We start from the raw sequence: 21,644 nt of genomic DNA, 5'->3' as shown, positions 1-21,644 counted from the left end.
TAGAAAATGCTTAAAAACCGTATCAATTCATAATCAACTGTTATTTACAAAATGAATCAATCCTAGATAAAGTCTAAATGGTTGACCAATTAGTTCAAATCATATAAGTTACTTATGTTTAGTAGTACAAGATAAAATAAAATTTTATTTATAATATTTTGACTATTTATTTTTAAATAATACTAAAATTAACTTAAATATAAATCTACTAACACCATTTGTTTAATACATACATTAATTAATATCATTTATGAGAAAAATTTCCTCTTTGATAATAATCATTTCTATTCAAATCTATATTTTTCATTGATTACCAAAACAAACTAGGAAATATCTGATTATAATTGTACAGTTTCATAACATAAAATTCCATAAATTATTTAACTGTTAATAAGAAATATTGAGTTGGCAACTACTTGGCAATCACTTAGTTGCCAACTCAATATTTCTTATTAACAGTTAAATAACTTATGGAATTTTATGTTATGAAACTACTTGGCAATCACTTAGTTGTCAACTCAATATTTCTTATTAACAGTTAAATAACTTATGGAATTTTATGTTAAGAAACTGTACAATCATAATCAGATACTTCCTAGTTTGTTTTAGTAATCAATGAAAACTACAGATTTGAAAATGATTATCATCAAAGAGGAAATTTAGTTGCCAATCTAATATATTCTCTTATATTATAATAATTCTTATATTATTATATCTATATATTAAAATCAGTATTGTTATATTATTACAATATATTATTATAATATTCTTATAATAAATATAATATTCTCTTGTACCATAGACTTTATTCAGATCAATTATTTATTATATTTATTAGATTAATACAAATAAAGATTCTATTTTTGTCAATTAAATTCTATATTTATACATGAAAATCGAAAAATTGCTAATAATTGCTTAACATAAATACAATATTTAAAAAGATATATGAGGAGAAAGAATGTTTTATATAAAAAAGGACATTAATTGTCATTTTAGCAAAGTTTACTTACATTAAATAATCATAATACGATTTGTTAAATATTATTTATTAAATGAGCATGAGCGCATTTTAAGACAATCATATTGTTGGGAAAACACGTGCACCTGTAGAAATATGTATCACACATTGAATGAGTTTAAGAACGCTAAGTGGGCGGAGCTATCACCACTCATTGGAATGTGACTAAGATCGACCAATCAGGAACTTGGCAAGTATTTACAAACTGTGCGTCATCAAATGTGTATTATCTCTCTGGCTGTTTGTAACATCATGTATTTTTTTTTTCAATCGTATTCGAGATTAGACTCAAGAGTTTCGGGAGACTATTGTTGCTGCTTCAAAGGACTACTAATAGTTGAAACGTGGACGTCGTGCGAAGTACGTCGTTCATATTGTCTTTCTTTATGTGCGATGTTCATAGTGCCGAAGAAAGGGAATCAGTATTTTTTATTTATCATATGATTATTCTTGACAATCGATCTAAACGAATTAACAATAAACGACATAAAGTATAAGAGAATTCCGAAATGAATTTATCGTTTGCTGGTTGCGGTTTCCTTGGTATTTACCATGTTGGTGTAGCAGTGTGCTTTAAGAAATACGCTCCACATTTACTTTTGGATAAGATTAGTGGTGCATCGGCTGGTGCTATCGCTGCTTGTTGTCTTCTTTGTGACTTACCCCTCGGTAAGTGAACTCCTTTGTTTATATATATCTACCAGATATATAGTATCTTAAATAATTAATTTTTTTTAATGTTATGTTTCGATTTATTGACTTTCTGATATTACACGATCTTACGTTTTATATCCATTGCGCACATGTTAAACAAATTGTCCCGGTGGCTCCGGTGATTTCACGCTGTAATTAAACCGTAAATATCTTTATTTACTCTTTTAATATAAAATATGACGATATTACAACTTAATATATACTTAAGGCCATGTTTATGTGCTGTTAATGTAAAAAAATATAGCTGTCAAAATTGACTTTTATCAGTTTTTATATTTCCTAAATAAATCTTAAATAACGATTATAAATTTTAACATTTTTCAAGCATCATTACTAATTTGTTATATAGCCCATATAAATGATTTTCTTTTTGCTTATGTAAATAAATGATATAAAATTTATAAAACGTAATTATTGTAATTATATTTTAAAATTTCAAAATGCCTATTTCACTATATGCAACCAAATATAATTTATTTCACTTCTGCTTGTCTCTATATTACATTTCCTATTGTTTATAAAATTTCAAAATTATTGATAGAAGCTGTATGAACTTGGTAATGCTACAAATGAATCTCATAATTAGGTCAAGCATAGAATAAGCAAATTGGAAGTAGTAACAAGAACACTTATCAACTGTTTTTCTTTGTAGTAAGCGTGAGAATAAATATATAATATAATGGAAGCAATTATAACAGATATATTGGCATTAGTTATTGCGCATTACTGAACATTTTTTATTGTAATAAAAACATCACTTTGTGTGAAAGAGAAGTATTTTTTATTTTAGTAAATCTCACAATGGTAAAATATTATATTAGCTAGTATATAAAAGTAATTTCATTTAATCTTTTAATCAAAACATTGCAATAAATTTCTATACTCAAAAAATTTAAAAGATGCAGATTTATAATTGGTGATAAATATCAAAGTAATCGTTTGAAAAACTATATAAATGTTGTTAAAAAGTACTCTCTGATGATTTTTAATATAAATGGGGAATAAATATGTAAATGCACAGAATATATAGAGTGCGAAAATTCTTAATCGTTTCATATATATATATCCGCTTATAAATTCACTGTTGTGTTTACACCCTATCTTGTAGTACAGTACCATGGCCAACCAGAAATCCGATGCTTTCGTGATACATAACATTTCGTAATAATAATAAATAACTGATAACTCATAGTTAAATATTTACGATTAGTATTACATAGTTGTTAAAACATTTTAAATAATAAGAACAACAAACATGTTACGAATAAAATGTATTATAATTTTATATATCCTTTGGAAATGTTTTGGAATAAATATGTATTACGTGGAACATTTTTCATAGACGACACGGATACAAATATATTTTACATATAGAGTCATTAAGCATATATACGTCTTATAACATACGAACTGCCCTGTTTTTGCGACCAGGTTTTCAGGACAGAGATAGGAAGAAAAAACAATATCGTATATAAGCAGCGCTCTACAGCGACTTAAATCCAATTATAAATTGTAACGCTAAAAGAATGTAATTCCGACACACAAAATATTATATGGCTATGTCGTACCGTCACTTTTGCCTAAACCACCCCACAACCGAAATTCATTGTTTATTGTGAATAACATACACATTTAATACTTATCTTCTTGGACAATAAACGTTATTAAAAAAAAAAAAAACGTCGTATAACATATACGTAATATATATAAAATGCTAATATATATGTACGAAAGATTTGTATGAAATATCCAATGTTAAAATGAAGAAAGATTAATTTGGTTCATACACATATTACATAGTTTACGTCTTATGTGTTTGCATCTTTAATTTAAAAAATATATCAGTTATTTGATTAAATTTCATTTCCTTCTATATACATCATATTTATTTACTAAATTAACAATATCGCCTGATACCTTTTTGGCGTCATTACTTCCGTATCACTCTATATAGAATTATTAAATACATATAGCGATAACAGATTAAAGACATACTCATACATATACAAATCAGTCTCGATATTAATAAGTTAATATTAAATCGCAAAAAGATAGATGGTATTTCGAAACGATGATTCAAATATGTGTGTATATTATTGTATACTATTACTATGTATGTAGCAATCAGTCTTATCAAATTCCATTGTTAATATGCTTCTTTAATAAATGAATCCAACATTTTCGAAAAAATTATTTATTCATATTTTGAATTTTCTCAATATAGATCATTTATGTGTAATGTATATATGCAATCAAGCATTAAATATTGTTTTGATTACAATATATGATTTTTAATTAAAGTAATATTTAATGTTCATTCATATGTATTTAAAGAATCAGCATTAAATAACTCGATCATATTAAAAATGTTAATTAAGTCAATCACAATTTATAATATATATATATATATATGCTCGTAATTTTAATGTGTGATAATTTTATTACTGATACTTATGCATGACAGCATTCTATAATCATGTGCATAATCTATGACGTAAACGTTTTCACAATGTTATCCTATCGAAAAAACACATTTAAGGTCGTTAAGTATACATCAATACGTTTGTAATAAGCGATAAATGATGCAGCTATGAAGCATTTAAAACAATATACATACATATCCTGAAAACGAAACATGTTCGACAGCTAGATAATACATATTTAACACTTCAGATACAGAGAAATAATGAAATATTGGTTCGTATACCTAGAATAAGAGTATAGCTAACAGAGTAAATTAAGAAATGATTGTAATTCTGTACTATTTGTAATAAGTATACTACTTTCTCAATATTCTTATATAAATATGTAATGCGGACTGTTATTCATCTATGGAAAATTTGGAGGTGTGACAATGCATAGAATATACGAAAATATGTAAAATATGCAAAACGTAGTACTTATAATCTTTATTAAGGAAAACAATTATGTACTTCAGTCCCATTTTTCTTTTTTTTTTTCTTTTTTTTTACGATATTCATAAAATATGAATTTGTATAAATATCCATAGTCTAATAATATGTAATTGTACCTAACTATTTATGTATTAAGGTTATTATCGAAAAAAATTAGTACATCTATTCAACTTATATAACTACATGGTCTCTAAGATGCATATTTGTTACACGTGTTATATAAAGTGTAACATGTCTTCAAAAATTGAAAGATGCATATTTACTATATTTGTTATATAAACTGTAACATGTCATTCATGTTTAGAAAAAAATGGACATTTTAAAATTAACTGTAAGAAATATAAACGCGTGGTATGCAAACAGCTCGATAATATCAATTATTTCCATTATTCAGGATTTTTGTTATCGCGAAAAAAATGGTTAAAGTCTAATTAATATCAGCAAATACAGACGAGTAATTTGATATGAGGATTGAACGCGGCTGGTAATCTAAAACTGCGTCGAAATTTAAAAAAACAATGACCTATTATTCTTGTTCTTTTTTATGCTGAGATAATCGATATGTCGATAATATATCTCGATAAATTTTTTATGAAGAAACATCGAGACATTTATTTTAAAACGAATAAGAAAATGTTTTTCTTTAAAGAATAACATCTTTTGGTTTAAAAGATTATTGTAGTTTTTCTCATTAAAAATGCCAATTATCAAAGTGTCGTGATTTAAATGTTCTAATCAGAAAATAAACTATTCCCTTCTAGTACTGATATCATCAATACCATGAAACATGTTAAGCAAACAAAGGAATGTTTGTTTTTGTAGAAAGGCAATGCCAATTCATACGATAAAAGATAAGGCTATATATATGAATACATAAGAATTGACCACTCTCTTTTACAAGATAATACTAATCCACGGAATCCGTGAAATTGATGCGGCTGCATCTATTTTCATTAATCACGCAAAATTATATTTATGTTATAAAATACCGAACTATCTTTTATATTATGATCTCTCTCACAATCTCTCTTTCATGCTACGATGTTAGAGACTTTAACCAGATAGTTCATAGTAAGAAATCCAAATTTTAGTATTGCCAGAAGGTAGGTTTTATAATCGTGTAATAAACTTTTACTACTTTACAATTTGTCCAAGAAGGACATTTGGTAAATTGTTTTAGTAGTGTTTTGAATATTTATCATGTAGATGCCGTCTTTTTGGTAGCTTTCCAGAGTGAATAGTTCATGTCTTCATTGGGTGATAATTTCATTATGTATTCGTGAAATTCTATATTGCAGTGATTTGGGATTAATTGTTTCACTTCTTTAATGATGGCGTTTAATCTGCTTTTGTTCAGCTGTGTTTTATGTTTTTGCCAATTACTTTTTAATTTACGTTTAAACTTAATTTTCTGCAATGTATAAGCCGGGAAGGATAGATAATTTCTATCATTTTCCACTGATTTGGTGGCTATTCAACTTGCTTCTTGTATTATATCAGTGAAGTTTATTACTATCGATTCAATTTGTTCAGATGTCTCTAAAGGTATATTACTATTTATTTAGCTTCTAGGTATTTTTTAAATTGAGCCTAATTAGTGCTATTGTTGTATAGATGATTCTATGATGATGTTGTATAGACGTTCGTGTACATTGGTTTGGATGAAAGGTCTATAAGAATCGAAGAGTGAACTGAAGTAAGATCTAGGCAGGATTGTGCTACGAAATGATGTTTGTGTAAACCTTTAATAATCGCAAAGTGTAGAAAATCCGGGGTTTCTTCTTATGCCAATAGCCAGTATGTTGGTTTATCAGTCGATATTGTATCTAAAGAAAGTTTTCGTATAGCTTGTTCTAACATTTTATCTGCGGCGTGTTAGTTTGTGATCCCTATAATTTATGCTTGGCATTATAATCCCTAGCAGCAATAAATTTGATTGCTATGATTGATTTTAAGAAGTTTTTATACTGGTGTATCGTTATTGGTGTAATAAACTATAGATTTCAAACTGTACATTTTTCTGAATTTTATAGATTTAAGGTCTTTACTTCGTAAGATTTTCTTATCGTGTTGTCTTTACCGATCTAAGATACATTTGATAATTACATTTAATAATTTATCTGTAGCTTCTGAAAAATTATCAGCAATGTCACATATTTTATAGTTCGAATTGAATAGAACTTTTTCAATCTATTATATTTCTGTTTTCTTTTTGCAATAACCCAATATAAGGAACTTTTATTATCGTTTTTAATCCTATCTGTTGGCACGATAATCACATTCTATCTACCTATAATAAAAATGTTCACTTTTAATTATTATCTTGCACTCAACGTTTCGTGCACAGATAAAAATTATTTTTACTTCATTTTCACGATTTCTAAATGAAATATTAAATGTTTAATGTTATGAACAATTTTAAGTGGTAATTTTAAGTACATAATAAGGTAATTTTAATGGACATAGTATAATGAGTTTATAAAAAGTGAAAAGAGTGAAAATTATAACATTGCCGGAATTCAGAATTTATCATATTTTTATTCATTTTTTAATCATTAAGTCATTAAACAAATAGTATACTTTTAAACGAACTGTAACTGCGACCATGTAATAAGTGTAAGAAGTATGTCTAACTTTGAAACAGTAAGATAATTTAGGTAGATTCAACGTTGTATAATTTTCACAGCTTATAAATGAACACACCCTATAAATATAATTTATATAATATAATTGCGTGTACCTATATTTGTGATATAGGGATATGTACATATCACAAACAATTTAATCTTGATATAATTGAAGTATATTGTAAATTCGGGATAAGATAAATACATCAGTGGTATTTGCTTCTTATTTACGTTAGGTATAAAAATATACTAAATATGTTAAGTTAATATAATAAAAACTTCTAAGGATTTTTGAAAAAAATAAAAAAATGCGTAAATATGAAGCTGTAAGTGAAAATATCAAGAACAACTCAAAGTTTCCTATTTTTCCTATCTTATAATTGAACAAAACAATTTATAGCTTTTCCCAATTTTATGATGGAAAAAGAAAAATAAATGATCTGTTTTTAACTACATCAGATTGCATAGATTGCTATATACGATTTAAATGAAATTTCTACTTAAACGAAATTTATGCAATTAAATCTTAATATAATTTATTTTTAATTAATGAAATTTATTTCTATAATTTACTTTAAGTTATTCTTAGTTGTTGTTCCCTATAATAATTATAAGCACACATTTTTTATAGGGGAGATCACAAGTAATGTATTACGCGTTGCGCGTGAAGCACGACAACGAACTCTTGGTCCATTTAGTCCATCATTTAATGTACAGGAGATATTGTTAGAAAGTTTACAGAAGGTACATATCATTAACTATAATTTAAAATGAATGTAAATATTCAAATTTTGCAAAAATAACATATATAGTATTTACACTTTTGAAGTTATTAAATACAGCAATAGACATTTTTAAGATGAATTCGTGTTTTTAATATTTTAATATATAACGAAATATTATCTTTGTTCCAGCATCTTCCTAATGATGCTCATATTCGTGTTAGCGGCAAGCTCCACGTTTCCTTAACAAGGGTATACGACGGAAGAAATGTAATTGTTTCACAGTTCTCGTCTAAGGAAGATTTATTGCAGGTAAAATAATATACATGTTAAAATTTATATAATTTATATAACTAAAAATTTATATAAATTTAAGTTTGTAATATTGAAACTTTTCTTTTATAGGCATTATTGGCTAGTGCATTTGTCCCAATTTTTTCTGGTCTCTTACCACCAAGATTTCATGGTGTTAGATATATGGATGGTGGTTTTAGTGATAATCTTCCTACACTTGATGAAAATACTATTACAATTAGTCCTTTTTGTGGGGAAAGTGATATTTGCCCTAGAGATGTTTCTTCCCAACTTTTCCATGTAAGTTACTTATGATTATTCAGATAATTTATGAAATATTTAAATTATTTACTAAAGAATAGATTACTAAATCGTATGTAAAATATAATAAATGAACATTTATAATTAATAGGTCAATTTTGCCAATACAAGTATTGAGCTTTCAAGACAAAATATATATAGGTTTGCAAGAATACTTTTCCCACCAAATCTAGAAGTAAGTTTATATGAAGTACTTGTAACATAGAGAGTATATTAAAGAAATAAAATAACATAGATAAGATAACATAAAAAGGATATTAAGAAATAAAAATTAACAAAATTATATAGATAAGATTTAAACATTAATATCATAAAGAGCTTTAATATTATCAAAAATTGCCTTTACAGATGCTTTCAAACATGTGTAAACAAGGTTTTGATGATGCATTAAGATTTCTTCACCGCAATAATTTACTTAATTGTACCCGATGTTTAGCTGTACAGTCCACGTTTGTAGTCTCAGAAACTCTTGATGATAACATGGATTATGATCCTGAATGCTTAGAATGTAAAATGCATAGACAGGTATAACTTTAATATGTACATTGTAAGTTACAATAAGAATATTTTTTATACATAAATGTACACATATATTTTGTAGGAAGCGCTAGTATCTAATTTACCTGAGACAGTTATGACCATATTTCAAGATGCAATCGATTCTGCTAATAAAGGCCTCATTAATTGGTTATTTAAACACCGAAGTGTAAAACTTTTATCATTACTTAGTCTACCATGTACACTGCCAGCAGATGTAATATATGCAACTTTCACAAAGTAAGTATATTATTATGCATTGCATCATTTGTTTTTTTCTTTTTGACGAATCTTTTATTTTTTAAATAATTAATGTATATATATTGTAATGTTTACATAATTTGATAGAGTTGTGTGTATCAATGGAATAAGAAACTAATATGCATGATATATTGCTTGTTTAAAACTGCATGCTACTAAAGTAATAGTGTAATTAAAATGATTTAATTATAATTAAATTATAATTATAATGAATTAATTATAATTATATTAAAAATTAATAATATATATAAATACAGACTTGTTATTGTAGTAAAATTAGTAAGTATATTCATATCTTTTCTATCTACTAACTAATGCTGGTTATTAATTTTTATGGTTAGTGATCATTAGGAATCACTTATGTTTTCAACCTTTCAACTTCACTCTATGTAATATTGCTTTAAAATCATATTTATATTAAAATTCCTGTAATCATCCAAATTGATAAAACGTAACTTAATTTGTCTCATATTCTAATTGCCTGATTGAATGAATTTTTTTTATTTATTTAAACTTGTGATTATGTATAATATCATATTTAACATTATGCATGTGGTCATAGTCTAATTGGTAACAAGATAGAAAGTCACACCTTGGAATACAATATAATTGGCAATATTCTTCATACATCTCCACAAATGTCTTGTGCTAGACATAATATGACATCTTCTTGGTAAGCTTTGCATTTCTTATGTATTGCTATATAAAATGTCTTATATATTACCTGAACATACAATTATGAAAGAACATACAATTATGGAAAATACGTAAATTGAAAATACTTACTATAAATAGAATTCTTATTACTTTGAATAAGAATTTTATAAAGTTTCATTCCATATATTTACGTATAATGCATTTATGTACATTATATATATGTTTTACATATAATAAATGTATATATACATATATATACATTTTTCTTAAACCAATTAAGTATGGTATTTCCCAAACTTACTATTAAGTGCCACAGACTATTAAATATCAGTTAGATATTACACACATGATTCAAGGAAATAGAATTTTTTATATTTATATATATGTTTTAAATTGTGAAAAAGTTGTTTAAGTTATTTATTTAAATTATTTACATTTAATGTCAAAAACTTTGAACAAAAAAAATTACATTTAACTTTCTGCTTCTATAATTTATCCTTTTTACTATGCGTATACTTCCTTAGTTTCATAACAGTTGTTTATGAATTATTAATATTTTATTTTATTTTCAGGTTTATTTTGAATGTGCCTAAATTGCGAAGGAATCTATTAGAATTAAGAACATTTTTATTAAATGAATTATGTATGCTATTTCCTAAAATCAATGCCTATTACCAAGTGCCACAGACTATTAAATGTCAATTAGACATTACAGAATATGGTTCAAGTAAATAGAATTTTGTTTATTTTTTGTACCAATTAAAAAAATAAAATTTTCTTGTATATTAATCTTTCTCATTTTTTAGACATATATGATATGGAAGTAGCAGACAAGACTGATAATTTATATAAAAATAAGAAAAATCTAAATTTGACATTACAATACAATGAATTGTAAGTTTATAAATCTTAATAGTATTTTAAAACTTTTTAATTAATAAATGATATTTCTTATTTTAACTTATATCTTTCAGACAACCATGGGAGGATAATGGTAATACATCAAATTGTGTTATAAATATGTCCAATCTTTCAACTGTTGATGATACTTTTGAAAATATTCTTCAGGTAAACTATGGACATTTATTAATGATTATATATAATCAATATCAATACAATTTAAATTTTCTTCTTAAATATATAGGTAACTTCTGAGCAAGAAGCTGTAATGGCATATTATTACATGGATGATAATAACAAAGTGCAAGTGACAGAGATATTTGACGTTACAGACTCTGACTCACATGCAATGTTATCTATAGAAGAAATTGAAAATAATACAAAATTACAATTTGATGAGTGGGATACACCCACATGGTTATCTCAACACACCCTCAATGATAGTAAGTTATTTTAACTACTGATTATTGTATATATATTATATAAATAGATTATAGAAATATTTATCTTTTAGCTGTAGCAGAATCCCTATATACTGATGCAGATCAACAAAGCATAGAAAATTTATCAGAAATGTCTTTAGAAGATGATATTTTGGGTGTGTTAAATACATCTTCTGATCCAGAGAGTGAATGGGAAATAAGTAAAAATTTACAAACAACAAGAGCTTCCAACCCACCAATTTTCCAATCAGAAATGGATTAACAATGATTAAAGGTTTAAAGTAAAATAGATTTTTTCTTATGATAATTGATATAGACAATGAGTATCATCACTATGTATAGTCAATTATATTATCAGGTATGCATATTTTTGTATTCAATAATGTTGGTGATATTATAGAGAGAAATAGTATCAGTGTGCTCAATATTGATAATTTTTTATAACATTTGAAGAACATGTCGTTTAAAGAAGTAAAGAATATGGATGAAAACACTTTTATTAAACAAGAGCAGTCTGTGTTATGTACTGATAAATATAAGATACAACACAAGTAACCATATAAAAATGTGATATATATATATATATATAAGAAGTATCTTCAACAGAGCATACGCAGTATTTTATTATTAATGTATCATGGTTAAAAACATTTAACATCATTATTAAATACTTGTAAATCAAGTATGAGTAGATCTCCAAGAAAGAGGCTGATTATGATGGAAATGCACATCATAAAAGATATCTATCTGGATTTTATGTTGAGTGTCGTTAGAAGTTTCATATGTTAACCATAATGCTTCTACACTCTTCGTCAAAAAGATAACCCAGGTGTGCTGTCTTTAATTTCTCAATGACGCGTGTAAAGTTCTTCGTCTGTAACGTATAATATCAAAACATTATGAGCTCAGAATATGCAGTTCATTGAAAATAATTAAAAATATTATGAGGTTTAGTGTGTAACAAAAAAAATTGTTCTATTTTAAGAACGAAATGATAACACATTCTTAATATGTTTAGTAATTGCTCAGTAGTTCATGATGTATCAACGAGTAAAGATTATGGTACAATGTTATATAAATTTGTAAGTATGGGACGCGGGAAAAGATTAAACGAGTCTGAAAAAAAAGCAAATTCTTTTTCAAATTTTTTCAAATTTATTATTTTTTGATATTATATGATATTATATATTATATGTTACAGACGAAAAACTTTACACGCCTCATTAAGAAATTAAAGATAGCACACCTGAGTTATCTTTTTGACGAGGAGTGTAAGCATGAGTGCTAAGTAAGTTATTTTCCCCATTTTTTCTCCTTTTCTAATTCTGTTATACTTCTTAGTCAAAATATTTATGTAGATATTTTCCAACACAAAGCAGTGCCAAATTATTTGTGCGGTTCCTATTTGCAATAAATACTTAAACAAATAATGAAATTAATTATTTAAATTAGGATAGGAAAACAAATTTTGTTATTGCATACAGCTGGAACTGAATGCCAACTACTATACAAAATTTTTATACTGTTTGTTATTGACGTAATCACTGTTGAGGATATTTAATTATGGTTAAAGAATGACATTTTTGTATCATACACTGAACTAAATATCATTACGTAATAAGTGACTTATAGCAATAATTATAAAAAGCACAAGTTATATATTTAATTACATATTAAATTGTATTATTATTAAAAAAAAAAATTGCTGTGTTTATATGTATATGTACTGTACTATATGTTTGACGTATGTATTGACTTAGTTTAGGTATAAGAACATCCTAGATTATTATCATGTAACTTATATGTAAATGTATTAATTTTTATATGTTTAAAAAGTGATACTGTATATTACTTAATCTATCTAAATTGTACATAAAAATATTTTATGGTGTTAAAAACTGTATATAGTTACATAATTGAAATTTATTTATTTTTTCGGCTTTATTATTTGACTTACATATTTGTAACTTCCACTCTGTCCCATACATAAGTTATGTAATTTTATTTTAAGATTAATTACTAATTTGAATGAAAGATTTGTTGTATTTTAACTTATTATTTCATTTCTGGATATCTTCTTGAGTACTCTAGTATGAAACTAACGGTTCATAAATTTTGTTGCAATTGTTAAAAATATAAATAACACTTTATGCTTATTTTAAACTATGAAAAATTACTTTGAAAGTTGTTTCAGTATTTGTAATTATGAATCGTACTGAAAATAGCTATCTTCATGAGTTTATATATTAAATTATGACATGTTAATATGTATATAATTAATAAAATAAAAATATTAAGACAAAACTTAATTTACTTTATCTGTCTATGATTATTAACGAATTAACATTATGAACTTGGGATAAATTAGAATTCAGGTGGATTCGGGAAAGATCTAAGAATCTTGAAAAATACGTAAATATCGGAATTCCACTCAACTTTTGATGATTCATCTCGAATCCCAAATCGATTCCCTAGTCTCGAGATAATCCCACACATTTTTAAATGATTTTAATGTGTACATAAGAAGTAACATAAGACCCGATGCAGCAAGTAACTTTATCCACGCGATATCGCTGCGATCATATATCTTTATTTGTTTTCCCAGTTAACACAACGAAAGCAGACATGTGATCAGAGTGATATACTGCGGACAAAGTTGCTCGTCTGCACTAGTTCTAAATGTGCAGCTAGCAGCGACCGATTTTTTACAAAAAGTGTATATCATAAAATATTTTTATTCGAAATAAATAACAATAATATAAAGAAGGGTCGAGGTCAATAAAAAATGGAATATTTATTATATTTTTTAATATAAAACAAATCATATTGTATGTATAAGTTATATATACAATAATTGAAACCATCCTCAAAGTAATATTTTGAGGCAGAAATTTTTTTTTCTTTTTTTGTAGAAATAATTTATTGCACATGTGCACAAGTATGTATTATGCTGATTTTTATAAAATATGTCTTTACTGTTAAACATTGATCGTTCATGAATAAAAATTGTATAATTTACAATTATAATTGCATGCATAATTAAAATTTTCAAATGTCATATTAACTTAATATATAAAAACCTCATTACATTCCTTATAGGCAGGCTCCAATTATTTCAGTGTGATGAAATATTAATTATTTGAACATGTTCAGGCTGGATCTTCCCCAGGGCCAGATGTAGAATTTCTCTGAGGCTCAATTTGAGTCCTGTTTTGCGAATTGCCAGTTGCAACCGCTACTTTATGTTGTGTAGTTAAACACTGTAACTGTTGGAGCTGTACAGGTTTAACAAGAGTTCTCTGTAACTACAGAATAAACAATCTTTGAATTGTACTTATAATTTTAAATAAATTCAAAAGTATATATATTCTTTTATATTACATCATCTTTTATAATATGTAATATTATTCTCTTAACTAAAAATTTATACTAATAATGCAAAAATACATACTTGTTGTTGTGATAATGTTGCCACTCCAAGACTTTGAGTTTGTTGACTGCACTGCCCTGTAGAAGCTCTAGCATGCAAGGATTTTGTCAATAATGTTTGTTTATTTGCAGGTACTACTTGGGAAGAAGATGTCGTCTGGGATGCCATAAGCACTGGTTTCGTTGCTGCTATAAAACATGACACTATCCTTATTTGTTGAAAAAAATTTAATATAATGTCCTAAACACGAATAAATTAAGCAGCTTATATAAAAATATATATTATATAAAAATATTGTTGTTACTGTCTATAATCTATTTTTAAATAACAATATATTGTGACATGGTATCTATGGTAACTTACCCATTATAGGAGTTAACACCTGTTTATTACCAGACAGTATTAACTGACTGGCTGTTACTGTTTTAGCCACAGTTACTAATTGATTTGATAAAACAGTTGATTTAACTTGATTTGGTTGTACTTGACGCGCTATATGATTAACTCGTGGCCTTTGAGATCCAACAAGTTGAATTGCCTGTCCACCCTAAGAAGTAATCTTTATCTCATTTTAGGACTTTAATAAATTATTATGTACATATTATATAACACAATATATAATTTATAAATACCTGTGCAAGGGTAACAGAATTACTACTACGTATGTTTTGTTGCGATAATCCTTTGACTGCTGAAGGTATTATTTGGGCTACAACATTTATTGTATAATAAAATACAGATTATTTCGTATATCATAATTATTCAGTTTATATAGACATAAAACATTTACTTATCTTTGTTAGTCAAACATTAATATATTAAATAAAGTAATTTAATATGAAGTTTAGAATCAGTGCATCAAAAAAAAAAAAATTCTTACCAATTGGTAACGACAAATGAGTATTGGCAGGATTAGTTATTACTACTGTTGGTGTACTTCCAGCAATAGCTGTTGTAACAACTGTAGTAGCTACCATCTAGAAATATGAATCAATATTTCAGAAAAATTTTTGTACATTTTATGTTAAACCAACCGAAATGAGCAGATGCGTGAAATACAAAGAAACTAACACTAGAAACCGTGGTGCAAGTATTAGTTGCAGATGATATAGGCAGAGAAACAATGACTCCTGTAGGTGTAACGGAACCCGTCGTTGCTGACACATTTAGCGACATCGTAATGGGTTGTGATAGTCCAGGAAATGATACCTGTTGTATAATGAATAGTACAGTAGTATTTCATCTTCTACGCCATATGTTGAAATAAGCAGCTCTCCACAACCTGAACATTTTGGAGACCATTGATGGAATTCGACAGACTAGTAAGATTTACGCCCTGCAGGTTTACATTGGTTGATGGTGGAGTACTCATTGGCGTCGCAGATTGATTATTCTGACTGGAAGAAGCAGTTAACCGCTCAAGGAGAGAAGAACCAGAATTAATTCCTGGTATTGGATTATCTGCAGATGGCGTCCCTATAATACATAATTTTAATTATGTTCACCTTAAATAAGAGAGAATAGAAATAATAGAAAAAATACACACTAATTGCATCTTGTATGTATCTTTAAATATTTACCTGCTAACAAAGCTGAAAGTCCTGACATTGATAATCCAAGTGTTGAATTAGGATCTTGCACACGAGCTAATTTCACAGCTGTTGCTTTGACTGGTTGCTGCTTACAACTTAACTGTCCTGTTAAAGTTGAACTTAAACTCACCCTTACCTAAAAATATATTTCTTACAATTTCAGAATACTGTTAAAAACATATAAGTACAAGCTTAATTGACTTACTTGACCAGTTGTATTAGGGACATTAATGACATTTCCATGACTAAGAACTCTAGATGGGATGGAAGCATTCAAAGAGATCCTTCGTGGCTGGACTTTCTGTTGCGTCAAATTGGCAGGACTGCTATTTAACAAACTAAGGATCGCAGCATTATTTGACTTGTTTGTAGTCTGTGTATTACTATTCATAGCAGCAGCTGCTGCATTTGCTGAAAGAATGTTTAATAAAATACTTTTATTTTTAGCATTTCTTCTATTTTGTATTACAGTTTATATCAACGTCATAACAAACCTGCAGCTTGCTGTTGAAATTGTTGAGCTGAATTCATGAGAGATGTTACAAGAGCTGTTATCGCGGGATTAGTAGAATGTTTTTTAAATGGTATTTCATTTTGGCTCTGATTAACGGTTTCCGTAACACAATTTTGTGTTCCAGCTTGCAGTTGAGCTTGCTATAAATAGAGAAATATGTAAAGTTGTCCGAACATCAAAATATAATGTTACACATAATTCATATAAGTTCATGTATAATTCCTACCAAAACTGGAACATTTGTAGATGTAGCATTATTAATATTACTATTTAATTTCTGCTGAAAAACTAAAATTCCAGATCCATTACAGGAATTGCCATCAGTAACCGACATAGTAGAGTTATCAATCTGTACAGATGTGGAGGCATTTGATCCACCATTAGTTAAAGGTTGCCCTGGACTCATTGATGTAGTCTCATTCTGAGCAATAACTTGCGGAATATTTGTTGCGTCTACGCATGTCAAGTTATTTTGTGCAGAAGTAGTGGCTTCTGTCATAGTTTTCATTGAAGCTACTTGACCAGCTAGAGTATTTAACTGACCTTGAGCTCTTGATAGGATCTGAAATAATTATTATTAAATATTAGTTTAGTTCAGAACAGTCTTATTAAAATTTATTACATTTATTAAAAGTATAATAATATAATAATTATAATATAATAATATAATAATTATTCAAATATTTAGCAAAAAATATTTAATTTACCTGCTGCGCGACATGTTGAGATTGAGCTTGTTGTAAATGCTGAGCAACTAATTGCGCTGCTTTTGCTTGCTGCGCCTAAAACAAGTTTATTAACCAAAAAGTATTTATTTGAAAATGCATATAATAAGAAAAAATTTTCACTTTTGTAGTATACATACTTGTTGATGTGCTCGTTGCATACCGGGTGTACATGTTACGCGAGGGACCTGCCCTGGTACAACATGTTTTATTCTAACGTTCTTTCTACCCTCTTCCGTAAATATTTCCGTAAATTGTTGAATGTAATGATTTGCCAGAACTCTTGTACCTAATGTAAATCTATAAAAAATTCCAAATATTTATTTGTCCAATCAATTTTTATAACTTCAACAAAATATAAAATTCTATTTGACAAAAGAGAATGATGAGCAAATACTCGCCGGCATGCAGATCCGTTTTTCTCTCCTTCACGATGATTCTTATCCATATAAAGCTCTCCCAGGTACTCAGAATTAGAAGGTCTTTGTAGAATTGAGAGCTTTATGTGATCTATTTCACCTTGACTTCCTCCCGTTTCTAATATATATTCTTCTATAACATGTGGCAAACAGTCTTTTGTTTCTCGCGGGCGTTCGTATGCTTTTGCAAATCTATCATACATGAAGCATAAAATTGTACTAATACATATAGTGACTTTTGATAAATAATAGTAACATTTTACTGAAATGTACCTTAAAACATCAATAGGTGTATTTGGTGGAAGTAGAGGAGGATTTGTAAGAGAAGGCGGTGGACAGGCAGTGGTTGTAGCTACTCCTCTCTTTGCTCTTAATTTTTGCATTAAATCTTGTATTGTTAATCCCTCTGGTTGTGCTAATTGTTCCAATTTTCTCTTACGATTAACTGTAACCTATAACAAAACAATGTAAAATATTTCAAATATTAGAATTAAGCATAATATAATATAATTAAAAATACAAGCAAACTAAATAGAAATCACAGTTGCATTCTAATCTATTACAATTAATTACCTGTGAAAACTTTTTGGCTTGTCGCATAAGTTGGTGATCAGTAAGCAAAGATTTAGATTGCTTTAATCGTGTTGTAGCTATGCTAGGAATAGGATTTGGATCAAGACAAAGAGGTCCTTGGGTAGCTGCGACTAAATGTGATTCTAACATTAATCGTTCTTCATGACTCCAATCACCATCACTAGTCAAGGTTGATACATCTGAGAGTACACTCTAAAAGATATTAAGACATTATGCTGATTAATTTAAATTTTTTAGTTAAAACCTAATTATTATTTTATTTATTATCTTATTTTGTCACTTATATTAGTATTTCTCAAATTTCATTTCTAGTGAAAAATTGTTTCCAATTTTCTCTTTTAATATTTATTACGAGCAAAAATTTAAATTATTAAAAATATGAACACACACTTTACTATTAAAAACAAAGAAGCTTGCAAATTGTCATAGTTTGAAAAATAATAACCTAATTATAAAATAATAATAATAATAATATATTTTTTTTTATTTCTCACTTGTGTTGTAGGCTTAAGAAGCACATGGTGAACTTCAGCTTTAGTATGAGGAAATGCTTTTCGATAATCTCGAACTTCAGCTATTATACAACCATCATAAAATAAATGAGAATGATTAGTTTCTAGTTGCTCGGCCAACATTGCAGGCAATTGACCATTATCTATACATGAAAGCAATTCACCCTGTTCGTAACCCATCAGTTGTGTTTCAGCTAATATTGAATTTTTATCATACTGATTTCCCTTATCACTATTAAATTAAAATTACTTATTAATCTACTATTATTAATTTAGTTTTCAAATATATTGTAAATAAATATTAACATATACTTAATAGAAAAGTATAATATATTTACCTATTTCTTACAGCTAGTGAGTATCCTTTATTACCAGCATAGAGATTAACAATTAATGTATATAGACCTTCTCTTTGCACCAATCTTCCCAAAAGATCACATTCATTTTCTAGATTATTCTACATGAATGCAAATATTATTATTAAACTAGTTTATTAATCTATATTAAATTTTTTGGAACATATTTAATATTAAGAATATTAAAAATATTATTTCTACAGAAGTATACGTACCAACACAGAGTCGGGAGTTGCATGAGGAACTTTGGTAAGTTCTTCAAAATATAATCTAGTCAACTTAGACTGAATGCTGTGTTTAGAATGATTCTGTTCTTTTTTCTGAATAGATGATTTATCACAAGCTAAACTTATAGAATTTTGTCCTTGAACATTTTTCCAACATTTGGATACCTGATTTATCATATCCTGCATACAAAATGTAAATATTTAAAATTAAAAAATCTACTTGAATTAATTAGAAACTTATAATAAATTAGAAAATAATAATAAAGTGCTACCTGAGCCTGCCGACACGCATCTTCTAAACTACAGGCTGTATCAATCATTTTAATTTTTGATTGCTTAAACCATTTAATGTCATATCTGATATAATAATGAATTTTCACAATCTAAAATAATTTCATAAAATATTAATATCATAGTTTTTCTGACACAAAATTTGTATTATATTAATTTAATAAACATTCATATCATTATGTTTAAGTAAATAAAATACTTTACTATAAGATCTTTTTTATAATTTTTAAAATTTTGCAAGATTTTTAAGATTATTACATTCTAGAAAATGTGTTTAATATAAGACAGAAATTGCTAATATTACTAATTTATGACATTAGTTATATATATAATCATATATAATATGGTCAGATTAGTATAATCCATTAAAGAAAGACTATACTAATAGAATAAAACATTTGTATCACATTTATAAATAAAATTAATTTAAAATTATATATCAAAACACTATATAAAGCTATATTCAATATAATACAATAGTATGATATTAAATATATAAAATATATAAAAAGATACATATACAGTACAAAATAAAAAATTATAACGTTGGAAAAGGTTTTAGTTAAGTATAATAATTTAATAAAGAGTAAGAACATAATTTGTTATGAATTGTAAAAAATATTAATGTCAAATATTTTACAAATGCATTTTTTATTACATTTGTTTATCGATGAGGCTATTATGTTTCTTATCTCACCTTTTGAATATTATAACAAGTATTTCAAACATAATAGTAAATTAATACAATCAGAGAGTATCAAAAGGTAAAAAATAAGATCAATAAATAAGATTTATCGAAACAGAGGGTTATGTGTAAGTTACAAATAAATATGCAAGAATATGTTTAAATCATAGCGTGAATCCACCGAATGTCAAAACAAGCACGCTACATGAGAGGTTATGTAAATGTTTATGAACTAATACAAATCACATTTAAATCTTTCAAATAAAACATAAACAATAGGTTATTTACCTCTAATGGATCCAAAAAGTAATCTAATGGTAAACATTGGACACAGGATGTGACTCAAGTTAATTTTCTTATCATAACCTCACACGAATTGGTAAATAATACACAAGTTCACAGATAGCGAAAATTTTTGTCAACGAGTTCTTATAATCAATAAAAATTATTTAGTGTCAAATAAATAATATTTACAAGTAAGAAACGTCATTTTAGAGGACACAATGTAACCTATTATACAAACACCACACAATCATAGACTGGAAAATTGACCACATTTCTCTCTAGTGAATTACTCAATTTATAGTTCGCAAGCTCGACTAGCATTCGAACAACTAAAGACGAATTTAGTATTTCATGTCCAACACTGATCTCGAATAAAAAAAAGACAGATCTATCGGGAAAGTTATTAATGTAAAAGAGAAACAGTATTAAGAAGTCTAACCAACTTTTAGCAAATTTATTTATGAAAAGGATACATAAATAGTAGTCTGCATTAATTGATTAAAATTTTATAAGAATAGAAATTTTTTATTCAAGAATCATATATTAGCTTTAGATTTTAAACTTTTTATGAAAAATTTATATTTATTTAATTTGTATAAATC

The 21,644-nt window shown here is 26.8% G+C and overlaps 2 protein-coding genes across 5 annotated transcripts; one reads left to right on the top strand and one right to left on the bottom strand.

Annotated features, from left to right (window-relative positions):
- The first annotated feature begins 1,226 nt into the window (after nucleotides 1-1,226).
- Bmm (brummer) lies at nucleotides 1,227-13,446 on the top strand. Of its 2 annotated transcripts, XM_072004089.1 has the most exons (13): nucleotides 1,227-1,690; nucleotides 7,909-8,021; nucleotides 8,192-8,311; nucleotides 8,405-8,593; nucleotides 8,706-8,789; nucleotides 8,963-9,139; nucleotides 9,216-9,391; nucleotides 9,975-10,085; nucleotides 10,642-10,796; nucleotides 10,876-10,963; nucleotides 11,044-11,137; nucleotides 11,214-11,412; nucleotides 11,484-13,446. In XM_072004089.1, exons 1-13 carry the CDS (start codon nucleotides 1,531-1,533, stop codon nucleotides 11,672-11,674), a joined length of 1,857 nt encoding a protein of 618 aa, XP_071860190.1. In that variant the 5' UTR covers nucleotides 1,227-1,530; the 3' UTR covers nucleotides 11,675-13,446. The 2 variants fall into 2 exon arrangements, with proteins under 2 accessions (XP_071860190.1, XP_071860198.1); XM_072004097.1 differs by lacking the exon at nucleotides 9,975-10,085 and having other exon boundaries at nucleotides 1,236-1,690.
- A 757-nt stretch (nucleotides 13,447-14,203) lies between these two features.
- LOC139987602 (uncharacterized) lies at nucleotides 14,204-21,346 on the bottom strand. 3 transcript variants are annotated; one of them, XM_072004053.1, is made up of 21 exons: nucleotides 21,232-21,346; nucleotides 20,054-20,164; nucleotides 19,770-19,961; nucleotides 19,537-19,655; nucleotides 19,181-19,430; nucleotides 18,666-18,878; nucleotides 18,366-18,544; nucleotides 18,075-18,284; nucleotides 17,814-17,973; nucleotides 17,656-17,730; nucleotides 17,175-17,510; nucleotides 16,929-17,088; nucleotides 16,640-16,845; nucleotides 16,423-16,570; nucleotides 16,125-16,318; nucleotides 15,914-16,051; nucleotides 15,723-15,819; nucleotides 15,475-15,551; nucleotides 15,206-15,389; nucleotides 14,864-15,030; nucleotides 14,204-14,717 (listed from the first exon to the last, which is right to left on the bottom strand). In XM_072004053.1, the coding sequence occupies exons 2-21, from the start codon at nucleotides 20,099-20,101 to the stop codon at nucleotides 14,562-14,564; spliced, it is 3,309 nt and encodes a 1,102-aa protein (XP_071860154.1). In that variant the 5' UTR covers nucleotides 20,102-20,164; nucleotides 21,232-21,346; the 3' UTR covers nucleotides 14,204-14,561. The 3 variants fall into 3 exon arrangements, with proteins under 3 accessions (XP_071860154.1, XP_071860165.1, XP_071860146.1); XM_072004064.1 differs by having other exon boundaries at nucleotides 14,864-15,027; nucleotides 21,046-21,328; XM_072004045.1 differs by having other exon boundaries at nucleotides 21,046-21,327.
- Nucleotides 21,347-21,644: the final 298 nt, after the last annotated feature.

This window comes from Bombus fervidus, chromosome 1, assembly GCF_041682495.2.
Source record: "Bombus fervidus isolate BK054 chromosome 1, iyBomFerv1, whole genome shotgun sequence".
Lineage (NCBI taxonomy): Eukaryota > Metazoa > Arthropoda > Insecta > Hymenoptera > Apidae > Bombus > Bombus fervidus.
The sequence above is the reverse complement of the archived record's forward strand: the minus strand, read 5'-3'. Positions and strand labels throughout refer to the sequence as shown.

Excerpts from the sequence above, each read along its gene's own strand:
- Bmm (XM_072004089.1), top strand. The coding sequence starts at position 1,531 with ATGAATTTATCGTTTGCTGGTTGCGGTTTCCTTGGTATTTACCATGTT. Across the intron at positions 8,790-8,962 it reads TTTTCCCACCAAATCTAGAA|ATGCTTTCAAACATGTGTAA; the intron begins GTAAGTTTATAT and ends TTGCCTTTACAG. Across the intron at positions 9,140-9,215 it reads AATGTAAAATGCATAGACAG|GAAGCGCTAGTATCTAATTT; the intron begins GTATAACTTTAA and ends TATATTTTGTAG.
- LOC139987602 (XM_072004053.1), bottom strand. The coding sequence starts at position 20,101 with ATGATTGATACAGCCTGTAGTTTAGAAGATGCGTGTCGGCAGGCTCAG. Across the intron at positions 17,731-17,813 it reads TGCAACGAGCACATCAACAA|GCGCAGCAAGCAAAAGCAGC; the intron begins GTATGTATACTA and ends AACTTGTTTTAG. Across the intron at positions 15,820-15,913 it reads CTTGCACCACGGTTTCTAGT|ATGGTAGCTACTACAGTTGT; the intron begins GTTAGTTTCTTT and ends TCATATTTCTAG.